Here is a 13339-nt window from a genome sequence, read left to right on the forward strand (position 1 = left end):
AAAATAAAAGCTGTTTCACAATCTCTTTTAAGGCAGTGTCAGTATAAAATAATTCAAATGCTTTGTTGTCATATGCACAGTAGCTCCAGACAGTGTAGATATGGCAATGAAAAACTCGAGTCCCGAGCTCCTCCAACAATGCAACATAATATGGGACATAAAACAAAAATAAATGGTGCAAGAAGAAACAAAGTAGAATAGATTAGATTAAAATGATTATGTTGCGAGACCAATGTGCAAGTAACGCAGATTAAGTTAACTATATCAATATCAGAACAATTAATAAATACAATGAGCTAAATAATGCAGAGCATGTTGTAAGTGGCCAACTAATGTAGATGTTCTTTTAAATCAAGCAATCAATCAATGTGTATATATATAGCCCAATATCGCAAATGTTAAATTTATTTCAGTGGAATTTACAGTTTGTACTATCTTTTCGGATTTTTGCTTATGCAACAAGCTATTTAAGATAAACAAATTGATCAGAATTGTATTAGTTATCAAGCCAAAGACCCCTTTTTACTCTTACAAAGATGTTGAACCGTACACATTTTTTGTACAGGCCAATAAACTGGGCATATATTTGCTGTAACATTTTTGTGAATATACAATTACAATTATATGTATTTGTAAAATGAAAACTACTTATTTGTTTTGTTTTCCGGGAACAAAAAAGACAAGATTAGCCACTGGCTTTAATGATGAAAACCAACCCGGAAACAGTATTTGTTCAATTGAGACTTTTCAGTTTTTCAAAACGCTTCCGGGAAATATTGTCCCGACGACACGCGTGGGCATGCAGCGCTGTGCTGCATTCACAGACATGCAACACTTTGTTCACTCCCAGTTTATGCCTCCCTGCTTAAGCGGCATCCCCTCGTAGCCTCCCTTCAAGCCAATGAAACAGTTATTCATCCAGGAGGCAGTAATCGCATTGATTTCGTATTAAGGAAACTTCAAAAACCTATAGGCTCCATGACTCAACTGTGGACAGCATTTGGATACAGAGCGACATCTAGTGGCCTTTTTGTGGAAACATTTTTGCAGCAGTGAGTATTTTTGTGATAAATGCCCAGCTTTGACAGTTCCCCTTCTAGCCAATGTACGAATGTTACCTCTAGAATTTTCCCATATTTTCCATTGGTCTAGCAACTACAATGTGTCTTCAAAGGGCTTTTCTGAAGTGGTTTCTACGATAGCTTTGTGGATGAATTACATGTGTTATTTCCAAATTTCAGTCATTCTATTTCAAGAAAAAGCTGCAAGTGTATTGATTTGAGTAAAATGTCAAGTCATTAGTGTGCTGCAAAGACATAACCATAAAGAAATTGCAGCAAACACACTAAATTGGCTTATTCCATATATATTGGAATAAGCCAATCAAATTGAAAGACTGCCTAAGAGAATCCAAAGCTTGAAATTATGCACCTTGATATAATTGGAAATCACTTTTACTAATTCAGGCTTCATACTGTTGAAATACAAGGTACATGGACAAACGGCCACAAGAACATTGAAACAGAAACAGTATTTGGTTAATATGCACTGTAGGTTTTATTACAAGTGTCATTAACTACAGGGTAGAGAAAAAAAAAACTGGGCGAACCCAATCCACATGAACCTACAGACAAAACCATTTTTCATCAGAAAAAAGAAATACTGGTAAAAAACACGGAGCATTTAAAAGAGGAGGTTGGAACAATAATTTTCACACCAGAAACAACCATGTGTAAAATAATCTGCACATTTGCAACAACCACCCTTCTGTGCAGAGGGGAAGGACAACAATCCATAGGAGTCATATTGCTTAGCTGGTGTCCATCTGAGAAAACAAAAAGGAGGATAATTAGACAGCTGCAAGATGCAATTTGTCAATTGTTGTCAGGTATATTGTTTGACAGCTGAACGTACCCTGGCATTGTAGGCGTCTAACTGGGCGTCAAGCTCCTCTGCTGACAGCTGCTGCTTGGCAGTACCTCCGCGTCCCCCCCGACCTCTTCCTCCACCGCCAGCACCACGTCCGCCTCGGCCTCTCTGCACACCTCTGAAGCCAGCTCCACGATTTCTGTTCATGCCAACCCCACCACCTCTGTTCAGACTGAAAACGAGAGAGCCCATTAAACATCCTGTCCACAATGTTTGAGTGCTGCTTGCAAAAACCTGGCTACACTTACCCCTGCATAGGTCGCCTCTGTTGGTCAATCTGTGATGTGACGAGCTGTATGTTCATAGGCCGCCCTAGAGAGCAAAAGAAGACATGAAGGTCACAATTTAGGCAGGGAAGTAGTATTGAATTATTCACGTAATCTGCCAGCCAGATAATGCCCTTCAATATATTTTGTAGGCATAATTCAATACAGATGAAACAAGATTTGAGGCATACCGTCAAGTGGGATGCCGTTGTACTGTTTCATGGCCTTCAGGGCATCTGCTCTCCTTTCAAAGTGGACATCTGCGGTTCCCAGGCTTCTTCCCGATCTGTCGTAATGAACTGCTGCCTTTTTTAGGGTCCCAAATTCAGCAAAGAGTTCCTGAAACAAATAATAAAATAAGAGTCATTGATTAGCAATTCCTTTACCCCCACTTTGTAATTAACTCCAAATGGAAAACATGCTTCATTAAAGTACCTGAATGTCTGCATCCGACACGCCAAAGTCGAGATTGGAGACTAGGAGCTTCCCCCCGGTTTCAACGCCGCCTCCTCCGCCACCTCCAGCGGGGCCGCTGAAGCCACTGAAGCCGTTGTCAAACATGTCATGCTGCCACTTTTCCGGAAGCTGTTTTGGCTGCAACAGATGAAAGAGAACGAACCTGCTGACTTCAGGATCCCCTTGCCTCTGTCAATCACAGAGTCCACACGGCTGGGTGTTGGGGCAAGCATGGGCTCCACTTCCAACATGGCCAGGGTGCTCAGTTCCCAAGAGGATCCCCAAAATGTTCCCTGCCCACCCCATCACAACTAGCAAGTGTATCCAGTATTGACAGGAAGACATATATAGGACAAACAACTTATATGATACTACAGGTATACAATTTTAACAGTTTTAGTGAACAAAATGTACTCAATGACTACGCCAAAATTGAGCAATATTTATCATCCCAAACACTTTACTAACAGTATCTTGCCCACCCCGGCTATCTACCAACATTGCCCATTGTTCTTGCCATCTGTGCCTCCACCAAATGCTCTCCAGACAAGATCCTCGGGTACAAAGGGGGTTGCCATCTGAAGCAGTGTTGCCTCCAGCGCTGAACTGTGTTTCCTGGATCGGCCAAAAGTTCTCTACCAAGCCACGAAAAGGGCTTTCATGAAGGGTAATTGTCCATAAGATGAGTGGATGAGGAAAAACAACTAAATACGGGCCAGCTATGTGAGCGTGGATTATCTGAGCGTCCATTTTGAGACCACGCCATTTTGATTGGGGCTTTTCTAGGCATGTCTAAATACTCATTCACACTTAAGGAGTGAACGTTTGCCTAATGTGAACACTAAAAGGGGGGGTTGAAGTCCACTGATCCATCCACAACAGCAGCCACCCTGGTTGAAAGCCACCAAACAGGCCTTGTTGTGTAAGCAGCCGCTCCCGAACAAAAGGCCGCCTGTCGCTGCACTGGGAAAAGACAAAAACTATGCTCCCAAAGTGGTGGAAAAATCATGTGGGTGGGTGGATTTTCTCGATGAAGTAGTTTCCTTTTAGCATCATTGTGACACTTGGTGTGGAAAGCCGTTATTGGCCGTTGACTATCTTTAATTAAGGTGCCGGATTCAAAATGGCGTTGTCGAGGCCTTCACGATCCAACTTTAGCTAGTTAGCCGATAGCCGCTCTCTCCAATGGGACTTTTCTTGAAAAATGACGTAACACATATAAGTTGTGGGAGAAGGCCAAGGGACACACTATGTATACAACTTCCAATTAAGCTTAACCGCAAACAACTGAGCTCCGTCGAAGGGAGCTCGGCGGTTATGGCGAACATTGTGTTCGCTTGGCTAGCAAGCTGGCTATGGGGTTAGCTTGCAAGCCTATCGAAGAACAGAAGTTAACCAGGCATTTTCAGGATTGCCGAAGGTTTCTCCTTTTTTGCCCATTCCGCTAATTTTCTCATACCCTGTTGTAAGGCGTTGGTCTGCCTCTAGCACGACTCAGGTTCTGTCGACTCCTCGTGGGTCCGGGTCCGCCGCCTCGGCCTGCAAACGCTGCTCCACCGCCGCCTCCTCCTCCTCCAAGCCGCCCAGGGCCTGCTGCCCCTCGGCCGCCGCCAGAGCCTCCGCGGCCTCGGCCTCTTCCACCCCGGCCTCCACCTCTCTGCTGCCTGTTCTGCTTGATAATGTCGTCTAATGACATATCCATTTTATCAGCCATTATGCTGCCCCAATAAAGCTAAACTGTTAACGAAATATAAAAAATACGCCCTAGACTGGATTGGTAAGTCTCCTTGTTCCTTCACAGCTCAACTGTCTCTGATAAGAAAACAAAGCACTGGCGTTGGTCTGTTTATAGAGGGGGTGGGCAGTGCGTCCTGCACGTAAATACAACGTCATCACGTAAAACACGTGACCAAGACAGCCGCATAACAGCTTTCTAAAAGGTACTGTTCAATTAGAATTAATCAACATGAATGACTGGAGATAGATTTCGTTTTTCTTTACAGATTCAAATCAGAGCTCAAACTATTTGTCGAGTAATTGATTAGTTGATAGACAGTTAATCAATTTACAACCACTTTGATCATCAATTTATAAAAAATACATTTTTAAAGATAAAAATGCCAAAAAGATCTGACCCCGGCCTCTTGAATATGTTATGGTTTTATTAGCCTTATATGACTTAGACAACTAAGATATATTTGGTTCTAAGAAATGGTTTACTATTTTCTATTACTAAATGATTGAACAAGAAAATAAGTGATCATTGGCAGCCTTTGTAAACATCACTATATCCAGGATTTAGCACAATTGATTCTCCCAATCTACTGGCATTATGATATTCCTCCCAGTATAAGATTCAGGGTAGGTTTTACTTAGTTTCCTTTTTTCATTGTAAATATTTATGTAACACAAGCAGGGGTACTGTAAAAGTCCTTTATTCAACATTTTGTTTCAAGGCTTAGGGGATGGGGTTCAACCAAGGGCAGCATACTTGGGGAGGTCTCTACTTAGTAAAGTCCATTTGGGGGAAATAACATTTATAATAAAAACATTGGCCTTCTACATTGCATTTGGCTTCCAAAACTTGCCCACAAATGGTATATCCAATGTGACCATTTGACTACTTCTACAATTTACTAAACTATCTCCCAAAACGAACCAAAAAAAAGAAAAGAAGTCAGCCCTTTCGTATTTTTCCTCCAAAGTCGTATAAGTAGCAGTATTAAAGAAAACAAGGTTTTGTATTTAAGACTGCAGTCATTTGTGTCCTGTGGAGAATGTCGACAGTTTGCACCTCAGCATCAGATGTCAGCAGATTTTGATAAAAGTTTGCATCAGTCCCATCCACATAAAGAATGTACATATCAAGATTTTGTCACTTGAAAAAAACCACGAACCGAGAGGCGAAATTATTTGAGCTCCCTGGAAACCGGTTCTTTTCTTCGTGGTCAGGTGTAGCGGGCAAAGAAAAAGACGGGGGCTGCTGTGGTCCAGAGTTGAGAGATGAGATTGGCATTCTGTGCTAGACTGGCCAACAGGGCTGACTTTCTGGCTGATGGAGGAAAAGTTCTCGAGGAAAATGGGTGGAAAGAAGTGACTGGACCGCCATGGAAAAGACTAGGACTTCTTGGAGTCCTGTGTGTTACGTTTCTTAAGGTCGCTCAGGTCCACTGGCGTGAAAGCTGCAAGAGCAGACAGAAACAAATTGTTAACTGACCTGTGTCTGAGTAATGTTATCCTTTAATAAAATACATTTCACGTCACTACTAAGTTACACTGTTACTGATGGGAAAATACTGAATGAGCTCATTGAAAGATACAGAAGTGCGCGTGTGAACTGAGGTCCAGGCATATGACAATGTATATGAACAGATGTTAACCCTCAATGGAGATAAGCGTGATACGCTGTTACAGGCATGTGATAAGTATGTGACAAGCATGATCATCACTGACGTGGGCCTGAGCTATCTTGCACAAAGCATAGAAAACTGCTTTAAACCAGTATTCTTCAACCTTGTGTCTGTAAAATGCTCTCTCTCGTATATAAGTGAGTGGTAGAAGCTGTTCGGGGAACTAGTTGAACATATGTCTGTATGGAACTACTTTTTCCATTCTTGCAAGAAATAAAGTGTAACCTCATTATTGATTCCCAAGCCGGTGCCTATTGAGATGTTTTCTAACAGTTACTTACAATGTAGGTTAGGATTTGGGTTCTTTTCCACATACTCCTGTGGTCCACGGTCATTACGTTCGCTATTTTGTGTTGATCTGATGTCTCGGAGCACACACTGCCAGGCTGTGAAGGAGTAGAGTCAACAATACATTTAGGAAATGTTATCCTACCCTGCAGACTTGTAAGTAATGACAGGATAAGAAAGACTGAAGGTTAATAAGACGTTGGACTGAATAAAAGATTATGTAATTATTATGTATGTGATTTGTAACTTGAAAACTCATTCTAAGAGTGCCTAAATGTCAGTTCTAAGAGTGGGCAAATTAAAATTGGCTGATTTAGGCACTAGTTCTACTTTTTACAATGATTGTTGAAGTGACCAGCAATTTATGTATGGTCTCTGGGTATAAACACTACCCTGTCCAAGCACTTAGACCAACCTGTTTTCCTGTGAGTGCATCACTTTTTTATATCTTGGGCATGTGCATGAGGTCTGGTAAGCAAGCGTGCACATACATACGACATCATTTTATAATATTAAACTAATCCACATGTTTATTTTCAATGGATTTCAAGGATATATACAATGGGATTTTACTGTTTCTTGCCAAATGTAATTGGCGTGACACAATCAAAACAGTAATGGGATTTGGGAGAGAACACGAGAAAACTCCACGGGGAACCTTTGAAATCCACACGATAAAAAAGGTGTGGTTTTTTCTGCATCGCAAACAATTTAAACACATGAATCAAGGAGTATCAGTATCAGTGTTGAGGGTGAGAGGGGGTTAGGGTCGTGACCTCCTGCATTGATGAGGGAAAGCGGTGTTGTAATGCCATTGGTTTTTATTGTGTCCGCCCGTTCCATTGGACACATAACCTGTTTTGAAAAATGCTGACATTGTTCTTATGGACTTCAGTTTACCTGCTAATTCTTATGAAAGTGTTTACATGTGAGATGAACAAAATAATAAGGAGTGTGTAGCAACCTGAGTTGACCATCACTATTCACAGAATCTAAGCACACATTATAGTTAGATTGTTTCAACTGGCCTTTATTGAGCTCTTTACACATTGCATTAGTTTACTTATTAGTTATGATGGATCTAATATTCAGTTACTTATTCAAATCAATTATTATACGTCAATGTAAGAATGCATCCAGTCAACATGTCGGTGTGTCCCTGGGCAAGACACTTCACCCCAAATTGCTCCTGTGGGGATTGTCCACAGTATTGAATGTATGTAAGTCGCTTTGGATAAAAGCGTCTAACAAGTGACATGTAATGTAAGAATGCATACTTACTATCATGTATAAAGCGCACATTTTCCTCATGTGCTGGGGTGAAAAGCTCCCCAGTGTTAGTAGGGGATCGGGGGCTCGAGGTCCGCTTGTAACTATTCACCATCCTGGGAGCAGATGAGCTTCACAAACATACAACAAATTAAAAATATCAGCATTAATAAATCAAATGAGTCTTTAATTGTTTAACTCTGTGTTGTTAAATTAAACATCAGTATAATTTACTTCCGCATCTCAAATCTGAAGCACAAAATATACACACATTTATTTTTAACACATTTAAATGACCACTATCAACACTGGTCTATTTGTATCTGAGCACTATAACACACCTGGTCATTCTGTTTGCAGTCTGTACTCGCTCCACGCTCCTCTATGGTGAGTGGATTTGAAGAATAAAAGATCAGAAGTCTGCAGCTGAGATCTAAAAACAGTGTCAAGTATTACATCTCCACATGAGGGTCAGAAAATAACAAATACCTGCTTTATTGCATAGGAAACAAAGATGACATGATTACGGTCTATACACTTGTTAACAGAATATATGATATCACAGCATTTTGGCCATGTAGGTATGATTGAACTCCTTATTTTTATTCCCACTCACACAGAAACAAATCTTTACAATTTGTGCCGTAAAGCGTGAAACATGATTCCTCAGAATGTAGCAGGAGCTCCTTCATTTACATCCCGCAACAAAGTATATTTTGCATGATTATACAGCTGACTCGTGATTATTACTGAAAGTATATTGTGTTATAATTGTGTTGTATCGTTAAATAGTCTGTGTGACTGATTCATATCATTTACCACAATGTATAAACACAGGTGTGTATTTAAATAAAGACCTCAAAAGTATTATTAACAGTACATTAGTGACACTGCTGGTTAGTCAACAGATGCATCTTCAAGCTACCTACTAGTCAACACCAATACATATAATCTAAAGAGATCTGATAAGTAATATTAGTAACCATGTGAATTGTGTCAACGTTTTTAACGTGAACTCATGTTTATATAGACATGGTTTGCTGTGTGTCTGTAAATGAACACATATGGACGTGAGCAAAGCAAGCGGCTTTTGTTTACGTTTTCACTTATGTTGTGTTAGCATCAGGATAAAAAGCCAAACCCAACACATTAACCACTGCTCCAATTATTGTGAGCAAGAATGTTTTACGTCGGTTATAATCATTGGGATTCGTGTTCCCTTATAGCTTTGTCCTTAACAGCTTACTGTAGAATTGCTGACACAATACTGTCGGCTAACATTAGCAAGCTAGTTAGCTAGCTAGCCGGACAATTTACATTGTCTTGTCGTAACGTTAGCTTCGATCAGCTAATATTTTGCTGTACCGAAATATGTATGAGAAAAACACGTTGCGTAGATATAACAACCCCCAATATGTAGATTAAATGACACACTGTTAATATGTTCAACAAACCTTTTTTTATAACCCTTCCTTTCGTTTTCTTTATTCAGAGAGTGTGTACGCCGTTAGACCTGGCTAAAACGTTGCCAATGCCAACCAATCATTTCCGGGAAAAGACCAAGGAACACGGAAGTGAAAGCGTTCTCACAATTACAAGTAATACATAATATACAATTAATGTTTGACAGTCTCTCTCTTTCGGTTGAGGTATTTCTTCGAAAAAGGCTTGTGCACACTAGCCATTTTTCTTTAAAAAAAAACTACTACATTCATTTCAGGATGCCAGGAATATCATGATATTAATGTGTTGTTATTATTAAGTGTTTAGGCAACAGCAGCAGCAGCAGCAGCAGCACTGATTGGTTTGTTGTCAACATTTGTATTAACACTTTTAATGCTTTTATTGCCTCTGTTGATTTTGTGAAATGTTTTAAGGATAGGTATAGATTGTGAGGATACGGAATAGGATTAGGGCCTCATGAGAAAAAACATTTGGGATGTGAACAAAATAAAAAATGATGTTGAGTTCTGACTTTAATCTCAGAACTCACATTTATTTTTTAAACTTTTGGTCAAAAAAATCCAGTGTGGCCCTTATTTTCTTCCGTATGAGGAAAATAAATATTATAGGAATGGGTTTTTAAAGTTTTTTGAATTGTATGATGTTCTTGTTGCTATTGTTTTTAGGAATTCTGTGACTAACAATGTTTCACACACATAGGAGGGCTGAACAAATACATGGTGGTTGCAATCCTGGTGTGTGCTCTCATAAACGATACAACAGTCACATATATAAAAGATTTCTTTATTTATGAAAATGTACAAAAATAATAAGACTTTCATTGCTGACATTCATATTTCTACTACAGAAAACAATAACAATGCATCAGGAAAAATACTGCAGCAGTAAAAGTGCTTATACAGCATAAACTTGATGTGTATTTATTTATTTATTTATGACCATCAAGTACCGATTATCAATTTATCTGATCCTCTCTCTGCCCAGCAGTGAGGATACATAACTCCATCGGCCCATCTTCTGTGTTTTCAAGTCAATATGCAATAAAAGAATAGTTTGGAAACATACAGTCTTTGGAGTGCAACCAGCTACTTAAAGAGTAACACGTACACAATTGATAGAATACTAAAACTGATTAATGTAATTCAAGAAACAATATTATATATGCTTGAGCTGAAAATGAAAAAAGGCAATTATTGCAGATTAACATTTGCAGCACTGGCATTATAACAAATACACACAAAAAAAATAAAAAAAATAAACCAGCATAAATACAAATGCAGCCCAATCAATTATTGCTTTAAGGCTGCAATTACAAACAAAAACAAAGCGGGATCACTTTATTTCTTTTCAGGATCAGAAACTCTGGCTATGTTCTTCCACCCTGTTGTCAGTCTGTTTGGTATTGCACTTGGTTTTGAAGCTCTCTCTTGGGTCCATGATTTTGTACCAAATCACACACAGCCCGTCTCAAACAGTTTGACCAGCTCTTTGCAGTCTGGGTCGATGAGGTCCGCTGGCTTCTCTCCGTTTTCGTTCTCCGCCACTGTGCTGGCTCCCGTCGATAGCAGATATCTGAGGGGAGAATGAAGCAGCTCGTTATTAAATTCAGATGTATTTATATAAAAACATGCAATAGTTTATTATATTGTATACTGCAACAGATGTTCCTCAATGTGTGTGATTTTTCAGTGTTTCACTTTCTCGACTGTCAACTTTCAGTTTCAGTGTTCACTTATAAGTGAAGCTGTATGTATTGAAGATCAGTTATATAATTTACTCGTTTGAATATAATACAAAACAAAACATCTCCCTTATATTTAACATTTATATTCTCCCTATTGAATGCTTCTCCACTCCCTGGGTTATGTGGATTGTTAAGAATGATGTCACCAATTCATTTGTGTGTTATTATTGACAATGTTCAGAGTGAAACTAGTAGCTTAATGGTTATAAAAACAGAAAGGTCATTGCAACCAGGTGACCTCATCTTATATGTCAATATCTTATATTTAATATCTTATATTTAATGTATGAGTATTTCATAGACAATGTGCAATATTTCCCTGTGGTATCTGTTCAATACTCAAATTAAAGACATACGTTTTGTATTCGTATTTAATAATCAAACTTCCCTTTGCTTTGCTCACACACTCTGACTAGCGCACAAGACAATAGTTGCATAAGCTACTGTAACTCATTTTCTACTATTTACTGACAATTGAAAAATCATGAACGATCCCTATATTTGAGAAATCAGCTGCAGATGATGACGTTTTATATTTCTATTCTGTGCTATTATCAGTGTGCTGAAAAAAGGAGAGCATGATCGGTCAAGACTCAAAGGTTAAAAGGTCACCTGGCAATTTCCGGGTAGCCGTCACTGCAGGCCATGTGAAGTGGCGTCCAGCCGTCTTCGTCTCTCTGATGAACATCGGCGCCATATTTAACCAACAGCTTCACCACCTCCAGGCTTCCAGTTAGCACGGCTTCGTGAATTGCTGCCATACCTGTACAATGAGCTAAGTCAGTCCTGTGCAGCAGTTCAAGTCAGTTATTAACATATTAACACTTTAAAAACCTCGATCCTGATTGGCTGGCACTAATTCTCAAATCAAAGTTCCAAATTGTGTGAAAATGTGATACAAATTAAAAGTTGTGGAGACTTACCGGAGTGGAAGATTGTATCCACACGGACCTTCCTGGCTCTCATGAACCGCCCAATTTGCTCCATATCTCCTCGCCTTACAATATCCTGGAAGATGATGTCATTGGGGAAGTGTACAGTTTTCTTTGCAGGTGCGACGGGTATCACAGGTTTTTCCTGTGCTTGCGTGCGCTGTGTTGAACTGTACCGTGCCCCTTTGCTGTAGGAGGGGGTGTACGTCGCTGCCGACTTGTAAGTGGACGTGTATAGTGATGGGGTGTATTTGGTGCTGCTGTACTGTGTTGGGGTGTACTTTGCTGTTGAGGTATATGCTGATGTGTAGTTGGGTGTAGTTGATGTGTAATGTGTGGGAGTGTGATAGGTAGGTGTGTATGACGGCGTGTACTGTGACGTCCCTGTGTACGACGGTACATGGTAGTTGTACTTCATCCCTGCGATGGTTGCGGCCTCCCCCTTTGCTGTCGGCCCAGGAAGAGGAAAGTGAGATATCCAAAGAGAACGTACCAATCCAATTAAAATCCTTTCGCTCTGTGTCCTTTTTGTCCTTTCCTCACTTGTATCTGTTATCCCTTTCGTTCCCAGCTGGAGTATCTCCTGCTGCAGAATACACGCTTCACAAATCCTTTGCTTCACTATGATCCAATCTTTTAGCTGGTTTGGTCCTCGTTTTCTTGCCCTCTGTGACTTTCTCCCATCTGTATACGAATATGTTTTGCACAGTGTGTTTGCTCTTGCACAGAACCTTTGTCTGATGGTGAACATGGGAGAGGGTCCCTATATACCCTCTGTAGGGCTATTTTAGGACCTGATATCCAGTGACTTCAGCTTACAAATGAGTGGACCTTGTCCGGCTCCTCCCTCTGACACTGCGCTCCCACTCCTCATAAAAGATGTTTACAACCCAAATGTTCCCTGCTTGAGAACTTCCCACAAAAACATCCCAAAAACTTTGATTGATATCAGAGCAAAAATATCTACAGTAAAGGGAAACTATTCCTCACATGCACAGCAGGCTTCTTTATTTTGGGTTACTAGATATTGTTATGCACCAATTTTCTGTGAATCACGTTGTTTTTGCTTCTATTAATGACAGAGGTATTACAGTACAAATAAACAACAGCACATGATTACATGTTGTTGATCTGCTTACTGCATAGTTGATGGTGCAATATAACCTCAGTTAGCCCCGAGACATTCAGGATTGATTAGAAAGCATATACATTCGTAAGATCATTAGGTAGTGTTTCTAAACGGTTCTCCTCATGTGTCCCATTGACCCGTAGGCTCGTCATGTGAGACTTCGTGCTTGCCCTTTACATCATAACCAGATACACCAATACAACTCACCCACTGAGGAGGTCATGTGTGGGAGTGTCGTCATGCCAAACTCAGGCCCTAAATGTAACCTCTCCTTTTAAATGCTGCTGAAAAGTCACATGGTTGCAAGAAATATAGCTATTTACAACACTAAACTTTCGCTTTCCTAAATGGGTCTGACGCTTATACTGCAAAATTGTTAATTTATTATAAACAGAATGCTATAATCTCCACTTTCATTACATTTGGTACATTTTATTACTCAAATTGTACGT

The 13339-nt window shown here is 39.9% G+C and overlaps 3 protein-coding genes across 4 annotated transcripts; all 3 read right to left on the reverse strand.

Annotated features, from left to right (window-relative positions):
- Positions 1-1533: 1533 nt before the first annotated feature.
- Positions 1534-4477, reverse strand: alyref (Aly/REF export factor). Its single transcript, XM_034089503.1, has 6 exons — positions 4111-4477; positions 2631-2789; positions 2387-2534; positions 2178-2241; positions 1915-2101; positions 1534-1825 (listed from the first exon to the last, which is right to left on the reverse strand). Exons 1-6 carry the CDS (start codon positions 4363-4365, stop codon positions 1811-1813), a joined length of 828 nt encoding a protein of 275 aa, XP_033945394.1. The 5' UTR covers positions 4366-4477; the 3' UTR covers positions 1534-1810.
- Positions 4478-5070: 593 nt separating this feature from the next.
- On the reverse strand, positions 5071-9166 carry mcrip1 (MAPK regulated corepressor interacting protein 1). 2 transcript variants are annotated; one of them, XM_034088323.2, is made up of 5 exons: positions 9073-9166; positions 7960-8051; positions 7631-7749; positions 6343-6447; positions 5071-5833 (listed from the first exon to the last, which is right to left on the reverse strand). In XM_034088323.2, exons 2-5 carry the CDS (start codon positions 7965-7967, stop codon positions 5769-5771), a joined length of 297 nt encoding a protein of 98 aa, XP_033944214.1. In that variant the 5' UTR covers positions 7968-8051; positions 9073-9166; the 3' UTR covers positions 5071-5768. The 2 variants fall into 2 exon arrangements, with proteins under 2 accessions (XP_033944214.1, XP_033944215.1); XM_034088324.2 differs by having other exon boundaries at positions 7960-8000; positions 9073-9165.
- Positions 9167-9844: 678 nt separating this feature from the next.
- On the reverse strand, positions 9845-12507 carry ppp1r27a (protein phosphatase 1, regulatory subunit 27a). Its single transcript, XM_034089609.2, has 3 exons — positions 11750-12507; positions 11439-11589; positions 9845-10654 (listed from the first exon to the last, which is right to left on the reverse strand). The coding sequence occupies exons 1-3, from the start codon at positions 12174-12176 to the stop codon at positions 10534-10536; spliced, it is 699 nt and encodes a 232-aa protein (XP_033945500.1). The 5' UTR covers positions 12177-12507; the 3' UTR covers positions 9845-10533.
- Between the last annotated feature and the right edge of the window lie 832 nt (positions 12508-13339).

The sequence above is a fragment of the Pseudochaenichthys georgianus genome, chromosome 8, assembly GCF_902827115.2.
Source record: "Pseudochaenichthys georgianus chromosome 8, fPseGeo1.2, whole genome shotgun sequence".
Taxonomy (NCBI): Eukaryota; Metazoa; Chordata; class Actinopteri; order Perciformes; family Channichthyidae; genus Pseudochaenichthys; species Pseudochaenichthys georgianus.